This window comes from Semicossyphus pulcher, unplaced genomic scaffold, assembly GCF_022749685.1.
Source record: "Semicossyphus pulcher isolate SPU_LCO1_2020_fin unplaced genomic scaffold, fSemPul1.0.p SCAF_10, whole genome shotgun sequence".
Taxonomy (NCBI): domain Eukaryota; kingdom Metazoa; phylum Chordata; class Actinopteri; order Labriformes; family Labridae; genus Semicossyphus; species Semicossyphus pulcher.
Genome location: NW_027211604.1, coordinates 2,786,852 through 2,806,137, shown reverse-complemented (window position 1 = coordinate 2,806,137; position 19,286 = coordinate 2,786,852). Strand labels below are relative to the sequence as shown.

General features: G+C 42.1%; 1 protein-coding gene across 5 annotated transcripts in view; it reads left to right on the top strand.

The window, feature by feature from the left end:
• dbn1 (drebrin 1) overlaps positions 1–19,286 on the top strand; it is a 118,468-nt gene that overhangs the window by 84,314 nt on the left and 14,868 nt on the right. For 3 of the 5 annotated variants that reach the window (XM_069666610.1, XM_069666602.1, XM_069666580.1), the window contains exons 2-7: positions 9,146–9,201; positions 12,311–12,423; positions 15,774–15,863; positions 17,119–17,262; positions 17,383–17,460; positions 18,280–18,431. In XM_069666610.1, coding sequence (XP_069522711.1) covers positions 9,146–9,201; positions 12,311–12,423; positions 15,774–15,863; positions 17,119–17,262; positions 17,383–17,460; positions 18,280–18,431 — 633 coding nt within the window. The remainder of the gene's footprint in view (positions 1–9,145; positions 9,202–12,310; positions 12,424–15,773; positions 15,864–17,118; positions 17,263–17,382; positions 17,461–18,279; positions 18,432–19,286) is intronic. The other 2 variants (XM_069666594.1, XM_069666588.1) reach the window with 2 other exon arrangements.

The window sequence follows — 19,286 nt, the reverse complement described above, 5'->3', positions numbered from 1 at the left end:
AGGCTGAAACCTTGAGGGGAATCAAACTTAAACTCTGTCAGCTTCGTTCCCTTGTTTTGTACTTCCACTGTGGCACGCTCGATACTTCTCTAGCCTCTATAAATTGGTAAATTAGGCCAATTTTCATAGTTGTCAGGGCAACTGGTGCAATTCCTCCACGCCTGGAGCTTTATAATATAAAACTGATCTAATAAGCATTCAAATTACTGACTCATTTAAAGTGACTTAATGACATTAAAGTGGTTCAATCCACATCACGGATTCGTTCCTGTACACGAGCTCACAGTTTGAACAGCATCAAAGTTATTTGTCAGATCTTGTTATTTTCTATCACATGAAGCAACTTAATCGTTTCTTATTTGAATGTTCGGAAAATAAAATATCTATCAATCAATCATCAACATTCTGGACAGGCAGCTCTTTAAAGTCACTGATGAAAGGATGAGGTGATTAAAGTGATTCTAACATGCAAAACTTTAGATCAGAAATAATAGCCTTTAAAATCTCTCTCTCCACGTAGAAAAGAACTAGCTCTGTTAGCTTGTTGCATGCTAGTACAGAAAAGGCCGGGCATCAAACCTCTGTAGTTCCAGCTGAAACTGAAAGCTTGTATCATATAATATCTAATGTATTTCTTTTAGTCTACTCTTTGATTTCCTATCTAAGGGGTAACTAAACACAACTTTTTCAACAGCTGACATTAGCGGCGGAACATTTGAGTATCATCTAAATATAATTTATTTGGGGGGTTAAGTCGTCGTTGCGCTCCATTTAGTCCAGGATTGGCAGCAGGGCTTTGGATTAGCTTCCAGGAGGCTCCTTACCTGACGCTGGTTCTTTACACTCTCATTATGTTAACATGAAAAAATTGGACTTGGAGTTGAAAGACGACATCTACGGCTGAACTCTACAAACCATGTTTACATTTTCAGAACAAACGTAAGACAAAAGCTAAACACTTGACACTTCAGGCACTGTACATCTTCAGTCCTTTGCCTACAGAACCTTTATCCATATGCAGATATCTGTTTATAGAGATTCAGTTAACGGCTAAACTAAACATATTTTATTGGTTTTCTTAGAGAAGTGTGTTAAGAAGTCTGTGTAGTACCAGTCAAAATAACAGACCTGTCTGATGCATTTAGAGCCCTGCAGCAGGTAACAGCAGCGCCCTCTGCAGGCTGTTGGTCTGTAAGGGACCCTGAGCAGCTTCAGACTGTGTGGTGGAGGTCAGGCAGGTAAAACAGGGAAATATTTAGTTAAACCAGTCGACAAATAAAATGAGGTGAAGGTGCTCCAAGTCATGCAGAAACTTTTTAAGTTTAAATTTTTTGGACACAATAATTAACACGTTTGATCAGATTTATTTGATACTAAAATCAGTGACATGTACTTTGCTTTGGGTTTGTTAGATGTGATGCAACTGTGTGTGTCCTCACACTCCTTCCTGTGTGAAGGAGAGTCTGCAGACTGAGCTCAATACATCACGTCTGTGGATGCTTTTGAAGTTGTGAAGTCCAGCTGGAACACACAAACACACATACACACACACACACACACACACACTCAAGCTGGTGTGTTTGCATGTGTTGCCCTTGAGCTCTCCTCCACCCTCCTCCTCCCTCCCACCATCTCTATCTCTCCTCATCGTTGCTCCCCTCGGGTCACAAACTGCTGTTGCCGGGATGACGATGGGGGATGCTGCACGGTTGCCATGGTGACACTCCCCACGGGGTGTGAGTGTGTGTGTGTGTGTGTGGTGTTTTATCTTGGCAACCTCTGTTTTATTAACAGCGCAACAGCCAGAGCCGTACACTGCTGATCGTGCAAACAGGAGGAGGTGAAAGTGACACAAACAGCAGAAATGAAGCAGCTTTTTAAGATGAAACGTTTAATTTTCCTGCAGATTTGGAGGTGTCCTGAAGGCATCTTTGCACATGTTCCTGTAGTTTGAAGTCTTGTCTTTCTCATAAGACTAATGAATCCAGCCTTCGTACCTTTTTTCTGCTCCGAGCTGCCAGTTTTGTGCTCCTCTGACTCCAGCTCCAGAAGTTAACTTTGTTTGCTAAGACTGTGTCAGAGAGGTTTTTATGAGGTCCTAGGATGTCCTGTTCCTGTAAATAAGATTCAACATGTTCCCCATCCTCGATCCTGTTCAGTAATCTTCTGAAATATGTCGTCAAATGTTAAAATCCGCTCTCTAATGCCGAGCAGACACTGATGGAGCCTTTAGATGTGGCATTTTAGTCACAGATCATAAGATTTTACAAAGGCCGGGTATCTTGCAGGGTCGCTGTGTGCGAGACCAACATTAGATTCCTGTTGAGATTATTTCCCATCATGCTCCTGGTGGAAATGTGTAACAAGAATAACAAAGAATGGAGCAGAAACGGAAGCAGTCCATGTGTGTGCAGAGGTTTGTGTTTATCTGCAGTGATTGAGGCTTTAACTTTAGCACGGTTAGCAATGGGAGCTAGCTTTCACAAGTTCACTGGAGCTAAGCGCCTTGCTAACACCGTGTGCTAACAGCAACTTGGCGTCACATTCAGTGAGAAGGTGACAGCTGCCCTCCATGTTTGCCATCTTCCTGCTTTGCTGCTTCCTGTTTAGTGCTGCAGAGAGTGCTCCTATTGGTTCGTCACGTCATTGAACTTTACTTTTTTTCTTAAGCCAAAACTATAAACTTCCAATAATACTAAACAGATTTGATTTGATCAGAATTTCAATCTGAGAAAATGACTAAAGGCAGCTTGGACTGAGTTTTATGACAAAACAATTGGAAATTGTCTGTGACTGTTAAATCCCTTCAAAGTAGTTTGTTTAAGATTGAAACAGCTGCCTCCAGGGGATTTGTGATTGAAAGTCTGAAACAGCGTTCGCTAGCTTTCAGCTTCAAATACCTCTGCTAGCTCTGGAGCTTCTTTCTGTTTAGACGACGGGGGAAACATTTCAACTGTGATGGAGCACAAAAAAAAAAGCACACAAATGAAGCAATGGAGGAACGTGAGCAATAAGTTTTATAGTTTTAGACCACAGAGAAAGGAGAGAAGCTGATGCTGAAGAGGGAAGGACGGAGAAGATCAAAGCACAGGAGACTTTTAACGCCCTGAAAATATCTCTGAATCCCGATCGATGACGATTCAATAATTCAGCTTTCCTCGTTCACGCTCCTTCTGTATGTGAATACTGCTGCGCTCTAATTATAACCATGTGTAGGTGAGGCTCTGCTAACTGTTAGAATCACAAAATGAATGCTAACATGATGCTAACACGATGCTAACCTCTCAGTAGCAGCAGCGGATCACACCTACAGAGCAGATTAGAGAGCAGAGCTGTTGTACCGCCTCCAGTTCTAAAGCACCACAGTTCTTCTTGAGCACATCAAGGCAGCGTGGGCCCACACACACACACACACACACACATGCACACACTGGCTTAATATAGGTCATGTATAATATGCTTCCCATAGGTGTTCAGCTGCGTTGAGCGCTGATGGCTGTGAAGGACATGCTGTAGCTGAACACCATGTTCATACTCTCCATTCAGCGAGGCCCTGTGACCTTAATACTGTGCATCAATGTATTGTGTGTGTGTGTGTAGGGGTGTGTGTTTTAAAGCTTTCACTCTTTACGTAAAATTTGACCCTCTGTTTAAACGAGACAGTGAATTAAAGGTCGATCTGATCTTAAATTGAGTCACCTGATGAGGACTCTGGCCTCTCCTCATATCTTAGTTTTTACATCCACATTTCCTTTCCTCACATCCTCTTTTTGTTTCTCAGTTCCTACAATCTCAGATATAAGTGGAGGTGACAAGGAGGAGGCGTGTAATTATTATCAAGCGGTATCTGCATGTGAAGCTGCACGGTGGTGCAGTGGTTAGCACTAGCCCGATTACATGTTTGTTCCGCCACAGCGCTGTAACGAAGCTCCGCCATCCCTTTGCCATTTTACATTGGACCAAGCAACATCGGCGTTAAGCTAGCAGTGTGTGTTTACATTGCGTTCCTGCGTGGCAGAAACAAAACATGCTCGAGGTGTAAACAAACATACACACACAGCGCTGTTTGCCCTGCAGGCTGGGCTGTTTACACAGACGCTGTTTCGCCTCTGCCAGCTCAGCGATTTCGCCCCACTATCCCGGCTTTGTGCGTTTTACATAGAAGGCAGAACGTAACAGAGGCGTGATAATCCCGCCTTGAACTGGCAGTGTGTAAGGGCTACTGTCGCCTCACAGCTAGTTCGGACGTAGTGGGCCTTTCTGTGGAGTTTGCATGTTCTCCTTGTGCCTGCGTGGGTTCCCCCTGGTTACTTCCTCCCACAGTCCAAAGACGTGCTCGTTAGGTTCATTGGTGACTCTAAATAGGTGTGAATGTGAGCGTGAAAGGTTGTCCATCTCTGTGTGTCAGCCCCGTGATTGACTGGTGATCAGTCCAGGTGTAACCCCGCCTCTCGCCCAATGACTCCAGCCCCCCACGATCATGAACAGCATGAGTGATGGATGATCTACATATAAACTCGGTATCTGTAAGGACAAGAATGTTTCCAGTCAGACGTGATCTGGTTTCACTCTGTAGTTCGAGTAGTGCTGTCCAATCACGAGAGAGTCCTTGTGGAGAGCAGAAGAGGGACAATTTCAGAGCCTACCGGATATCATCAGACAGAAGTTTATTAATCTGTATAAAAAGATATATAATTAACAACCGGGTCTAAATTCGAAGTGTTGAGTCTCAAGTTGCTTCTGGGACTACAAACAATGATCAGCAGACGGCAGAGGAAGCCTTGGCCCGAATATCCTTCAGTGGATTTCCTGTGATTACACTGGAAGCCTCCGGGCCAGGACTGAGAGGGACTGAAAGAATTAAACAGCCTGTGTGTCGCTGTCTATTGTGTTGTTGGTCTTTTGTACATCACGAGTGTTGGGAAGGATACGCCTGTGCGTCCTCGCTCACAGCTCCTCTGGCGATGATGATCTTACGCCCTGTAAGGTGGTGCTGAGATCAGTATTCAGCTCACGCAGGAGGACGGAGGAGAGGGAGGACAAGGAGGCACAAACAGTGAAAAGAGCAGTGCAGATATCTTGAACATGAACATCATTGATCTCGACCTCCACATGATTAGTTGATTAATTGAGTCCTCCTCGATCCCTCATTACTCCTCTAATCTTACATCCTCCTGCTTCCTTCCTCCTCTTGCTCTTTCCTCTTTCCCCTCACCTCTTGTTGTGTGTTTTCCTCTTTTATTCTTCCTGTCTTCCTCCCTCTCTTCCTCCAGCTGCTCTCACACTGAGCTGTTTCTGGGTCATGAGGGCTTTATATGAATAATAAACAGCTGTCTGCTGTAAAGAGAATTATTTATAGGGACGTGCTCTCTTTCTCTCTCTCCCTCTATCGCTCTGTTAATCTTTCGTTTTCTTTCTCATCCCCTTTTCTTCCATCCTCTTTATTATCTGTCATCTTTGTAATCCCTGCACTTTTGCTCTCTTTGTTTTCTGTCTGTATAATCCCCCCTTCAATCTTTCTTTCTCTGCCTCCAGGGTTTGCTTTCATAAAGCCGACTGGTTGGTTGTGATGCTGCTACGTCGGTGAACTTCACTGTAGTAGTCGTCGTGGCAGCAGCAGCAGCAGCAGCAGTAGTCGTAGTAACGGTTGTAAATCAGACCTACAGTAGATGTTGTTTAGATTATTTAGGTCTCAATCTTCAAAGTCTTCTTGAAGCCGTCTTTCTCTGTATTGAGAGCACCTTAATGTTTGAGCCTTATGTGTTATTGCTGCAATGCATTGTGGTCTGTTTCCTGCTCCTGTTGGTACCGGTGTCGGTCTTTCTTTAAAGGATTGAAAATAGGATGATGGGTAAATGGAGGCGAATTGAAAAGAGGAGATTTTTTGCTGTTGAGGGGAGAGCGATCCGGACGCCGTCTGACATTTAGAGAGAAAAAGTGACTCTGCAGAATCCGACAGGACGGAGGGAGGAGGGGGGGGGTTGAGGTCAGCAGGATGTCAGACGGAGGCTAGACTAAAAGCTTCAGGACAGAACAGGATGAGGTCATCCGGGCTGCGAGTCTGACGGTAATACGTGTCTACGACAGTACATGCAGCTGCACATAAAAACACTCTTCTCCAGGGTTGTGTTATTTAAAGACACAGTTTCTGCTTCTCCTGCTCCCTCAAGCAAAACAATACAAAAAGATGATGAAGCAGTGGAGGATCATGGGAGTTGTTGTCTTCACTGTAAAGGAAATGTCGCAGAAGTAAAAATGTGGCAGAAATGATGTTTAGAAGTAAGGCTGTGAATTATAGCTTTATTCTAGTTATTTTAGTATCTTTAATTCACGTTACAAAGTAAAGTTAGCTGAACAGTTTGTTCACTTCCTTCCTCTCTACCTGAAAACAGCTGACCAAATATATTTCAACTGAAAACATTTCCAGGCTTTTAACTTGTTAATAAATTAGTTTGTAAACTTTGAGGGAAGAATTGATTCATCGCTGCATAAAAATGTGTGAAATACCTTCTTTATTTATTTATTTGGTTGAGTTGTGGACTTTTATTATCTTAAAAGTTTCGAACACTGAACCAGACAAATCTGTCATTTATTAAAGGTGTAGTGTTTCCATCTAAACATGTGAAGAAACACCTCCATCAGTATGCTGCTGTACTTTCGTAAAGTTTGGACACAGTTTTGTTTTTGTGACTTTGGGTGAGTTTTGTCAAACACATAGATTTATATTCCTGTGCTTCAAACGTTTAAGAAACCAATAAATAATTAAATGAATAAATTAAAACTATCCTTATGATCATTTTCCTTATTTGGAGCCCCCAACAGAAGACCAAAGACACATCAGTATTTTTCTTTATCAAACAACTAAAACTCCTTCCTTCAGGTTGTTGAAATGTCCCATCATGCTTCAGTGAAACCAATTTAAAGTGGTGATCAGATAAACCTCTTCAGATTTAACAGCAGAGGTTGATTTAAACAAACACTAGCCCTCTCATGCAGACTAAGAGTGAGGTGAAGAGTTTTATAGATCGGCTGTTATTTATCAATCATTAATAATCTACAGTGGCCTGCACTCCAGTTTATAATCTCCTGTGTATACGCTGATGGATTAAGGGGCAATTTTTCTAGCTTCATTTAATACGTAGAAAAATCCATTTTGATCACAGTCTCCTATTTTTGCTTTTCCGTACAGTGAGCACATTTTCATTTAGAACGATCAGACCGTTCTCGCTGCAATGCCACAACTGGCCACTAGTTGAAATTAGAATTAACGCTGAGCAGACGTGTGTTCAGGTCCTAATACAACACCTAACGTTATTTTTCTGCATTTTGTTTTTGGTAACAACTCTCAGGACAAACTTTGACATGTTTACATGTTTACATGTTTACATTACAACACATCTTGGGAAACAATTTAATAGTTAGTTGTGGCTTGCAGATGAGCTCAGTCTGAGGTGTCAGTACGTGCTGTATACCTTTCTTAAATACATGTAGGAGAAACAGATTATGATATTTGCTCAATGTTTTGGCTCCTCAAGCTTCTGTAGCTTATTACACATTTATCTATTATATATTTCAAAATTTCTATGTGTGAATTAATAAACTGAGACAAAATCTGAGACACCACCAGAGTTAATGATTTCATCAGTCACAGACTTCTCGCCCTCGTTGTGCAGTTGTAATGAGTTGTTTCTGACCTGCAGGTTAAAAGACTTCTCGGTAAGCGGGGTCGTAACAGGAGGTCAAACTGTTTCATCTGCAGATGTCGGCTAACCTGTAATCTCTGTCACCTTCTTTTAACAGAGAGGTCAACACATGAGGATGTGGGGGCGTGCGTGTAGTGATTTTATATAATGCACTGAGTTTACACTGCTTGATCTTTCATTTGGAGCAATTGTGCGTGTTCTGCTGAACAAAGGCGATGGTTTAGAGGTCAGCGGAGGTCAAACTGAGACAGAACAGACCAGAAAGTGCACGAGAACATTTGGTGCACGCATCACAAAGAGCTGCTTGGACCGGTTATAAGGTTAGAATTAGTTTTAGATTAAAGCGAGAGCTGTGAAAGAATGTGTTTGTGTCGTTATTAAAAGTGTCAGAGCGTCTTTGATCCACAGTTCCCACAGCCGTTAATCAAACTTTACACACACACATGAAACAGTTTGTTCATCTTAAAGAGGTTTGTAACGATCATGCAGCGTCAAGGAAGCAGCTGATTTATTTTAGCTAATGTTAATTCATTTATAAGCCGATGTTTGCCATTAAATACCTCGACTGTGGCGGGCTGTCTGTCTGCACAGCTTCATGATAACCTGTAAAATATTTGAACACCTCTCTGAAACTGGAACCTGTCTGATTCTGAGACACAGTGTCTTGATTATAATTTCAAACAGGGTTAAATATATCCAAAGCTGTCCAGGGACACAGGCCTACGATCTTTGATATCACCAGGAGAAGTTTCACATCTTTAACAAAGTATATTTTATACTTCTCTGGTGCTTAATGATTCAAACAGAGACGTATTTTCTCCGTAGCTGCAGAGAAAGCCGTAAGTGAGGTGATGTAAGAACTTGCAAACATCAGAAATGTGAAATTGTCTATGCTTTTTCTTCAGTAAATATTTTCCTCGTGTTCATGTCAATCTTGTGTCAAGGTCAATTCCAACTTTACTTATACAGAGCTTTTGAAAACAATCCAGGTTTGAGTCAAAGGAAGCAAAAGCGTTGATGAAATCTTCGCTTCAGGTTGCAAGAAAAAAAGCTTCACCTGAAGATCAACTTCTCTCTTGGTTGAGGCGGTGACTTTATGTCTGACTAACGTTAGCAAAGCTTTTCTTTTCTTTGAACTGGCTGCATACTCATGGAGCAGCTAGTGTGGCTATCGACGCAGAGTCTTGTTGGTTGAAACATCCCTCAGATGTATAACTGACAATCAGAAGAGCTGTTTGTTGATTGTTTGACTCATCGATTCAGCGAGGTTCAAAGTGAGTCAGAGAAATGCTCATCTAGAGGATATTGTGTCATCGTATTTGTGACTTCAGACTTGAGAAGTTTATCTGCTTTTCTGCATTCATAAACACACGTCACATGAATTGTCTTGTTTGTTTCTGTCTGAGTAACTCACACTCTCTCTCTCTCTTGTTTCCTAACAGGGCCTTGTACACATATGAGGACGACAGCAATGACTTGACACTGGCAGCATCAGGAGGTGAGTTTAAGCTTTTATTTTGTTAATCCACTGCAATAACTTAATCCCCCCCCCTTCCTGTTTTAATGAACCTGGCTGCCTGCGAACACGCTAACATCACGTGTGTGGTGGTTGTAATTTGTCGCTGTGATGAGCTCTGCAGGATCTTTTGTTGCTTTGGGGAAATGATAATCGTGTTCTTTGTCTGCTGATTGTTGGTGAGAGTGGGATTCATTATTACTGCAGCTAATGACGCGCTGCACGATCATTACTGTTTAATGAGAGTCCTACACAGAGACACACACGCGCACACACACACACACACACACACACACACACACACACATAGCCTGCAGACTAATTTCCAGACTGAAATGATGTCGCTGTATCCTGTTGTCTGAATGAATACAAATAAATTAGCGAATGTGCATTGGCACATAATCCTTACACACTGGAGTCTGGTTTATTGTGGCATGAACATAATGTTATGCACAATGACTCAGACTCACATGACATAGTTTCTCTGTATCTTACATGTAAGGGTTATCAAATAGACCAAAGTGCACAGTGAAAGAAAATGCTTTAAGATTTTTATTTGAGCAGTAAAGACGATAAAAAAAGTAATTTATTTGTAAAAAACAAAACAATAAACAGATATATAATTTATAATATAATAAATATATAATCTAATATAATTTTTTGTGGCTTGTGTAATTTGACATTTTCACAATAAAGGTAATGATTCACGCACAAACACTAACTCAATAGGTCATAAACAACATGTTCAAATAGTATTTAACTATAAGGAAGAAGAACACTCAAAATAGGAGGAATCGTTTGGTTTATATTTGGCAAATGACTTTTAATACTACAAAACAATACAGTGTAATTCACTGCCGTTACTATGGAGACGAAGCCAGTCATGTAGCACATGCAGTACTGACCCACAATCTGAAGATTCACACTGTTTGATGTAAAGTTTTGGATCTTCAGCATCAGCTAGGTTTAGTGGAGCAGATAACAGATCTGAGGTGGTGAAATGCACCCTGGGAGTTGTAGTTGACTTCACTCCTTAAAGTGGAATTCCAGTATTTTTTAACTTGGGCTGTATTTCTGCATATTTTGGGGGCTTAAGTATCAATATGTACAAAAATAAAGTTTTAAAATTGCTTCAGTAGATCCAGCCGGCACATAGAAACAGGCTGTAATGGCTGCAACATAATCCCTGGAGGCAAACAGGCTCAGTCAAACTACGACCACTAAACAGACTCAGGTTGTTATTCTTAGTGTCTGACAACATTACAGAAAGGATCCCTACAGAGATAGACCTTTAACTTAAAGAGGAAGATGATTTTATAAACCAGAAACAGACGTTACATCGCTCTCTTCAAAGTCACCAGACTCCATTGACAAAATTGGTAATTTAACCGCACAGAACACAGGAGTTGCTGCCCTACTGCTGCCTCCATTAGTGAGTTTGTTTGTGTATTTGTGTTGTGGTAAATCAGAAGTAATCCCTTAAAACACCAAAGTCACACAACAATCCAAAGAAAAGTAACCCATCATGGCAGCGACGGATCCGCAACTCCTTTGTGCTGCAAAGATAAAATCACTGTTTTTGTCAATGGAGTCTGGTGGCTCTAAAGAGTGCGATGAAACGGCCGTTTATTGTTAAATAAAAGGGTTTCCCTTTATCTAAACGGTCTTCCTCTGTTTCTGTACAGTCAGCACTCTTGTCAGACACTTTGAATAACAATCTGAGCCTGTCAGATTATTATAGTAGGCCTGATAAAGACCTCAACCAGATACGGGCTCATATTATAATGCTTCTTCCTTGTTTAAATTGTAAATCAGTAATAATTATTTTACTTTCCATAGTTTTACTACAAATTTCCTGCAACGCTTCTGAACTTTAATTAAGATATACAGTATCCCTGCTGCCGGATCTTAACTTGTAATAGAGTGTTTAACATGTTGGCACCACTAGTAGGGATCTGAACGCTTCTTCCATCACCGCCTGCAGGTTTTGTTCTGGCAGATCAGCAGCTACGTGCTCCAGGCGGCTAGTTTTATTCCTCAGATTAGGATGCTGTTCTCTTTATCTCAGTGCAGCCTCGGATATAAGTGTACACACACATTGTACACACACACCTAAACCCACAAACATGAGTGTGGTCTGCTGGCTCGGACTCCTCCGAGGTTTACAGTGCAGATGAACAAACTGTGTTTCCTGAAATATTCACGTCTCTCAGAGGAAAAGTGACGACATCAAGGAGCTGCTGGAGGAGAAGGAGCTCTTTGTGCGTCTCTCCATCATCAGTGATGCAGACACTTCTCCGTAGCAGCTCCACTTTAGTCCTCTCATGTGATTATCAGGCTTTTATATTCAGGACTTCTGTGCTGATGATTACATTAGACTCACAGAACAAGCTGTGCTTCGAATGAAACCAAGGGATAGGTCCAGCTTTTCAAACAGAATCTATTACGTGTATTTAGTCATATTAAGGCTGGTGTTACTCCAGATATTTATGATGTTATGTATAATATATTCTCTCAGTACTTTCTCAATTTGTGTGTACTAAGATTGAGGTTTTGATTCCAACCCCAGGCCCTTTGCTGCATGCAATCCCCCTCTGACCCCTGATGTTCCTAAATCTTTGAAGCTGTAATATCTGCAGAAAAAAAGCTGAATTGTCTCAATAATCATGAGTTTAAAATGTCAAAATATGTAGTATCTGTAGCTCTTTCTTACAAATATTACTTATAAAGTACCAAATACCCCAATTTTTGGGGACTATTTTCTGCAGCGGAACAACACAAGTTTCCCTTAGTTTGAGTCATTGCACGGCTGCTTTTGGCCTTTGTAACATTTGAGAAATAAGTGATGTACAAACAACATGATACATTTAAAAAGAGTTTAAATTAAGTTTGATTCTCTACAATGTTTCTGCAATATTCACTCCTCCTCTCTTACGTGTGCAGATTAAAAGCTTAAAACATTTTGTGTCATTAGATAAAACCTTTCTTGTGCGCTCTTGTTGGAGTTCAGGTGTGCGATATCAGACTGTCTCGGCTGACGTTACGGTGTCTCTGCTGTGATATTAAAAGAGTTTCTTCTTCTGTGGTGCAGGAGGCGGGCTGCCGGAGATCACTCTGACCTTTGACAACGGCCGGGTGATGTACGGCTTCTGCAGCCTGAAGGAGCCCAACTCCGCCCTGCCACGATACATCCTCATCAACTGGGTGAGTCTCAGGGACACGGGGGAGACCAGGGGGGAGGGGCAGAGCGTGACGCAGCGCGCGCACACACACAAACACACACACACACACACACAGAAATGTCCTCACAGTTATTAAAGCAGAGTATTAGAGTCATTAAGGGTCAGAGCACATTTTTAATGCAGCAGTTTGTTGAACAAGGTCGGTCTCCAACGTTCAGGTTCGGTCTCCATCGTCCAATCACAGAGCTGCACGCTCAGCAGTTAAACTAGCAGCAGCAGGATTTTACGGCTGCAGATTTACACTTAGTGTCAGCCTCACTATTTACTGAGGAACACCTGTGAGATCTATTTCAATCCAACACAAGTGATCTGCGATTAAGTCGACTTTGTGATGCCTTTAATGCTCTATTTCACTTTACTCTCCGTGTATTCAGAAACTGTTTTTTTTTGCATTTTGAGGTTTTATATAAGAAAATGGAAACAGCAGATTTTGAAAAAACGCGCTGCTGGGACACAATCGGCCTTCAAACGAGTCCTTCAAAGGATGCAGCCCCTGGACTGGGACACAGCTATAGTGAACATTTGGCTCACTTGACTGTGAAGCTGTTTTACACCGAACTGTTCTGATCTACACTCCAATCCAGAAGGTGGCAGTAATGCACCTTAAAGCCGTAAGCCAGGGGCCTCCAGCCTTCTTCATCTGAGAGCACTGTCCATCAAACATCTGGCTAAACAGGCTAACAGCACTGAACTGCAACAATTGTAACATTGCTGTGATTGCTTAGGGTCAGACGTTGACCAACTTGCCAGGAGCATCACCGTTTTTTTGACAGCTGATCGGCCTATCCTATTATTTAATATTGGAGGGGGCGGGACATCTGTGTATTTGATTGAATTGACGTGGAGAGAGACTTTAAAAGGTGCATTTATTGTCGTCAGATTTTTTGTACAGAGTCCGTGAACCTCTTGGCAAGCTACTAAAATCCAGGCCGCGAGCTACCTGTTGGAGTCCCCTGCTGTAAGCTAACCACCTGTTAATTGTGTCAGAAGACGAAGAAAAAGTTGTTTCTATTGTTGACATCTCCCTGGATATCCCCATGAGAGTTACTCTTCAGCTCCAGTCAGCATGACGTGTGGGTAGCTGACAGGGAAGAACAGTTCCAACTTGATCATTTAAAGATGTTCTGTAGCGTCTCTGTTAAGTTTTTATCGCCACTTCTCGGTAATCATCTGAGAGACCAACTAATTAGACATTTAATTAACGCAAAGAATTACCGGTTGGACCTAATGAATTATAAATGAAATTAAAGATTTCAGATTGATACACTTATGCCAATAAGAAGAGAGCAGCTCCATCTCCGCCGAGACTTCTGAGTAAGAACATGTAAGAAAGAAATGAGCAGCAACTTTTCATTGTTCATGTTTTAATAAAAGCAGAGATGAAGCAGAGATGAAGCGTTCTTCTGTGAACTTGTGACGCGACATTTACAGCTCACACAGAGACAAAAGTGGAGTCATGACACCACACGTGCACGTAACAGAGCAGGAGAAACGAGTCCGAGCCGAACAGGAAATTAAACAGGAAGAACTGAATAATTAGTGATGTAGGAGCTCATGTTATTGCAGCGAGAGTCGCCAGCAGAGCGTGTAAGAGCATTTGAACACAGTCTGAGAGCGGAGAGATGAATGTATAATGCATAATGAGAGAGAGCAGAGAGAAGGAGGGAGGGATGCAGAGGAGGAGGAGAGGAAGAATCAAACCACCTGGTGTCTTAGAAATTAACTTTACATTTTGTGCCTCACATCAAACCTGCACCGAAAAATGATGTTAAAAAATTATAATTAGCATCATTAAATGTGTTTTTAAAGAAATAAAAGTTGCATTTCACTTATTAACATAATAAAAAAACATGCTAGAAAGGTTTATTAGAAACATCTGATGATGTTTAAAATATAAATGTCAAGTCTAGGAGAGAGGGAAAAGGGCAGAAGGCGACAGAAAGACCCGGTAATTTCATTGAATTGAGACTGAGAGACATTTGGTGTTTAAATGAGACCGGGAGCAAATCCAGAGAGCCAAAGGAGCAGCAGACCGGAGCAAAGCAGGCTAAACAGGGCCAAACTGTGCACAAGTGGACCAAGAAGAGAGCCAAAGGGCCCGAAAATCCTCCTAACAGAGCCAGAATGTCTCATGAAGTCTTTAATATTCTGCATCAACATCAAAGCCGTCTCCTGTCGATCCGTCAGACACAAACACACAGATGCACAAAGTGCTTAAATGTTGTTATTAGGAGATGAATTGCGGTGAGTTCAGACGAGATGAGGCCGTTTCCTGTGTTTCTTTCTCTCTCTAATTGCTGCTTATTGAGTTTCATTGTGTTGGTGTGAATGAGCTGTGATTACTGAATCACATCCACACTGTAATAACACACAGCTGATTCAATGACCAGCGCTGAGCACAGAGACCCTGACGAGAGAGAGAGGGAGAGAGAGGGAGCCGTCCTCATGGAGATGATTCAGCTTCATCAGCTGCTGACACGTTTTAATGGTCACCATCTCTTCTCTGTGCCTCTCTCTCTCCTCTTCTCTTCTCTTCTTTATTTCATTGTTTCCTTTTTGTCTTTCTTTCCTCGTCTCTATACCTCTTTCCTTCTTTCTTTCTCTCTCCCTCTCTCTTTCTTTTATGTCTCTTTCTTACTTTCTTTCATTCCTTTTTTCTTTCCTTCATTCTCTTGTTCTTTTTTCCTTTCTTTCTTTCTTTCTTTCTCTTTCCCTCCTCCTTCCTTCCATCTTTCTTTCTTTCTGTCTCCCTCTCTCTTTCTTTTATGTCTCTTTCTTACTTTCTTTCCTTCATTCTCTTGTTCTTTTTTCCTTTATTTTCTCTTTTTCTTTCCCTCCTCCTTCCTTACGTCTTTCTGTCTCCATCTCTCTTTCTTTATGCCTCTTTCTTGCATTCTTTCTTTCTTTCCTTTCATCTTTTCTTCCTTCTTTCTTACCCCTTTCTTTCTCTCTCCCCCTCTCTTACTCTCCCTCCCTCTTTCTTTCTTGTTCTATCTTTCTCTCCTTGTTTATTTCTTTTATTACTTTCCTTCCTTCTTCCCTTCCTTTTATCTTTCCTTCATTCTCTTATTCTTTCTTTCTTGTCATTATCTCGTCCCTTCTTTGTTTGTTCTTTTCTTTCCTTGTCTCTTTCACTCCTTCTGTCCCATCCCCCTCTTACTCTCTCTCTCTCTCTCTTTCCTTTTCTATCTCTTTCTCTCCTTGTTTCTTTCTTTTCTTCCTTGTTTCTGTCTTTCTTTTCTTGTTTGTTTCTTTTCCCTACTTCTTTCGCTCTTCCCTTTCTTTCTCTCTCTCTCTCTCTCCCTCACTCAGGTGGGGGACGACGTGCCCGATGCCAGGAAGTGTGCCTGTGCCAGCCACGTCGCCACCATCGCTGACTTCTTCCAGGTCAGACCCACCACGGTACTAATAAATATTACTAAACAAAATACACTAACCATCTTTTTATTTCATTAACATTTGTTTCTATTTAATTGTGTTCATGTTTTATTTAAGACTGAACTTGTGTTAAACTGCACCTGTGGTCACCTGAGGTCACCTGTGGTCACCTGTGGTCACCTGTGGTCAGTGGTGGAGGAAGTTTAGACCCTTTAAGTAACAGTCCTGCTTTGTAAATGTTTGTTAGTGCAGTATAATCAGTAGTTATGTAGACTATTCAAATGTTCCACTGTTATATAATATATTTGATATTCTATCAGGAGATTATCATTAAGCGTGTGCTCTTGTAAAAGCCAGGACTCCAGCGTATTATTTTTTCATGATGGATCAATATGCAGATTATTTGTGACTGAAATCTGATCCAACAGAATATTTGTTTGCAAACACATTAACACAAAAACTTAGAGTCAGAGGACCAGCGTCTGCTGTGTGCTGTGAGGTAAAACTGGTGTTTTTTCAGTGGAGTCTGGTGGCTGCAGAGAGTGATGTAACAGCTGTTTCTGGTTTTAAAGAATCACCATGATGGACGGTCGATCCATGTTTTATATAACGTAATGTGATGAGCAGAAAGAGGGTTATTTATTACTGTCCCTGATGAGGTCATGTGACGTGAGCATGTGATCCAAAGCAGCAGATCTGAAGTGTTTGTTTCACTTACAGAATGTTTTTAATATTCATCTGTTTTCTACCGACGCTCAGCGGCACATTAAACCTGTGGGAGGATCAGAGGGTGTGTGCGTGTGTGTGTGTGTGTGTGTGTGTGTTACAGTGCATGACTAACACCAGCTCTTTTTAAAGTAATCTCTCTGTGCTGAGAGCTCTGAATGACAATCCTCTCACTGTGTGTGTGTGTGTGTGTGTGTGTGTGTATTTCTGGGGTGGATAAAGGGATTGAGATTAAAGCAGAGGTGACGTTTTATTTCTTTATATGTATGTATGTGTGTGTGTGTGTGTGTGTGTGTGTGTGTGTGTGTGTGTGTGTGTGTTTGGAGTGTCATTATTCTAAGTGGCAGATCTCTCTCTCTCCCACACAGCCTCGACTTTATCACACACACACACACACACACACACACACACACACACACACACACACACATGTACAGTAGGAAGAACTGTTATGATACATTTTTAAAGTAGTCATAAAATACGATAAATGATTCTCTCTCTCTCTCTCTCTCTCTCTCTCTCTCTCTCCCTCTCTCTCCCTCTCTTTTCTCAGGGTGTGGAGGTCATCGTCAACGCCAGCAGTCTGGATGACATCGACCCGTCAGCCATCGGGCAGCGGCTGACCAACGGGACAGCAGCGGTGGCGAGTCCGGTCCTGAGCCGCCTGAGAACCCGGGAGGACGAGCACGGAGACGTGGTCTGACATTAACATGCAAACACACACACTCGTGTGTCGTTCTTCCGGCTGTTGTTGTGACTAAACAAACTCCACCTTTCTCTCTGTTTACGCCTCTCTCCTCTTCCTCTGTTGACACAGGGCACGGTGTACGAGAAGACCAACGCAGAGATTGAGATGAAGAAAATCAATCGGGAGGAGTTTTGGGAACAGGCCAAGGTGGGTGTGGAATAACGATAGAGGTAAATAGGGAGATTAAACACGGGGAGGGAAGGACAAGACGAAGCAAGGTGTCACAAAACAGTTCAGATGCTGCGGGATTCAAAAAACCAAAGGATGAGTCTAATTTATTACAACTCGGTCTTATCTACATGGTGTTCTCCATCTTCCATCATTCGAGGAAAGGTCGTACTCACCTTGCGTCTTTATCCTAAAGTCAAAGTATTTCTGATAATCCCAAAACCTCACCGCACATACAGTCAGAACAGTTCTGGTCCGAGCTGAACCAGAAGTTTCACTGTGTTGGATGTTTTCATCTTCATCTCCAAATCATCTGATCATCGGACTTCTCGACCAATCAGGTTCCTCTTCAGCGATACGCTTGTGTTGCCAGATTTTCCAAGTCCAGCTGCCTGTTGGATGAAGTTTAGTATCTGTTCGCTTGTTTTTCCATTCGTTCACTTTGTGCTAAACTACACTCACCTGCCCCTACATACACACAGACATAAGCAGTATCGTTTCCTCTGCACGATATGATAAGGGTTGAATAAATACAGTTAGCATGTAACCGAGTTGTGTCTGGAGTCGAGTTGAAGTGAAGAGCAAAGTCAAACTGAATCCGAGTCCTGCAGCTGTGCAGTCCTCAACGAGTTCAGACCAAATGCAACATGACAGCGTGTTTGATGGAGCTGCGGGGCGTCCACTGCGTCCGCCCTTCACACAAACTCTGAAACTTTAAAGTCCAACACTGAGGCTCAGCATCACAACTTAACTCTTAGACTTAGACTATTTCTTATGGCTTCCTCTTCTGTGTTCCAGCGCGAGGAGGAGATCAGGAAGGAGGAGGAGAAGAAGAAGGCGGCAGAGGAGCGGCAGCGCTACGAGGAGGAGCGGATGGAGCTGGAGAGGAAAGAGCAGGAGAACCGAGAGAAGAGGTACCGTGAGAGGGAGCAGCAGATCGAGGAGCACAGGTGAGGAGCAGATACACAAACACTCAACATCAGACTGAGGAATAAACAAAATCTATTTCAGGGAGAACATCTGCAGAGGATCCTTCTATAGAACTGGGTGCACGGTTAGCACCGCTAACATGCTAATTTGTGAGCATGGACGGATCCTGTTTGCTCGTGTACGAACTGAAACATCATGTTTGTTTCAATGAGAATAACATGAATTAATGAATCAATTCAAATTGATCTCATGAGATACAGACCCCTGACTGTTTAACAAACCCAGGCTGTGTTTCTATCATATTTTTTCAGATGCAAACACTCAGATTTCGGTTGTTCTGTATGTTTGGACGACCTTACGTCTTCTAGTTGTGGTTTGGCCATTTACAGGTTTCCACACTCACACACACTTTGGTACTTTCTCTGTGTGGTGTGTACTTTTATATTCTTGTGTGAAACAATTAAGCTAAAACAAAAACATTTTAAGAGTACGATCATTATCAGAACCATTTCAAGAGCGTTTCCCAGATCGTCGTAACTGAAGAACCTTTTCAGAGCCTCCTTAAGAGCATCTCAAAAAGCAGCAGAACTCTCAGGAGGAACCAAAAAACGACGTGCTGTATTTAAGTTTTTATTGTTGTTGTTTACTGCTAAGTGTAAAGCTCTTATCACAAACACTGAAACAAGGACAACCACACCTCGAGCTTCACTTTTACACCGAACAGTTCCACTTGTAAATCAGATCTCTGCATGCGCTCACTCTTTGTTGTTGCTTTGGGATTGCTGCGTGGAAATGTAAGACCATTAGCACCAAACAGTACTAACGTCTAAGGTTGTTAGTTATCGGGAAATGAGACCCACAACAATTTACAACCT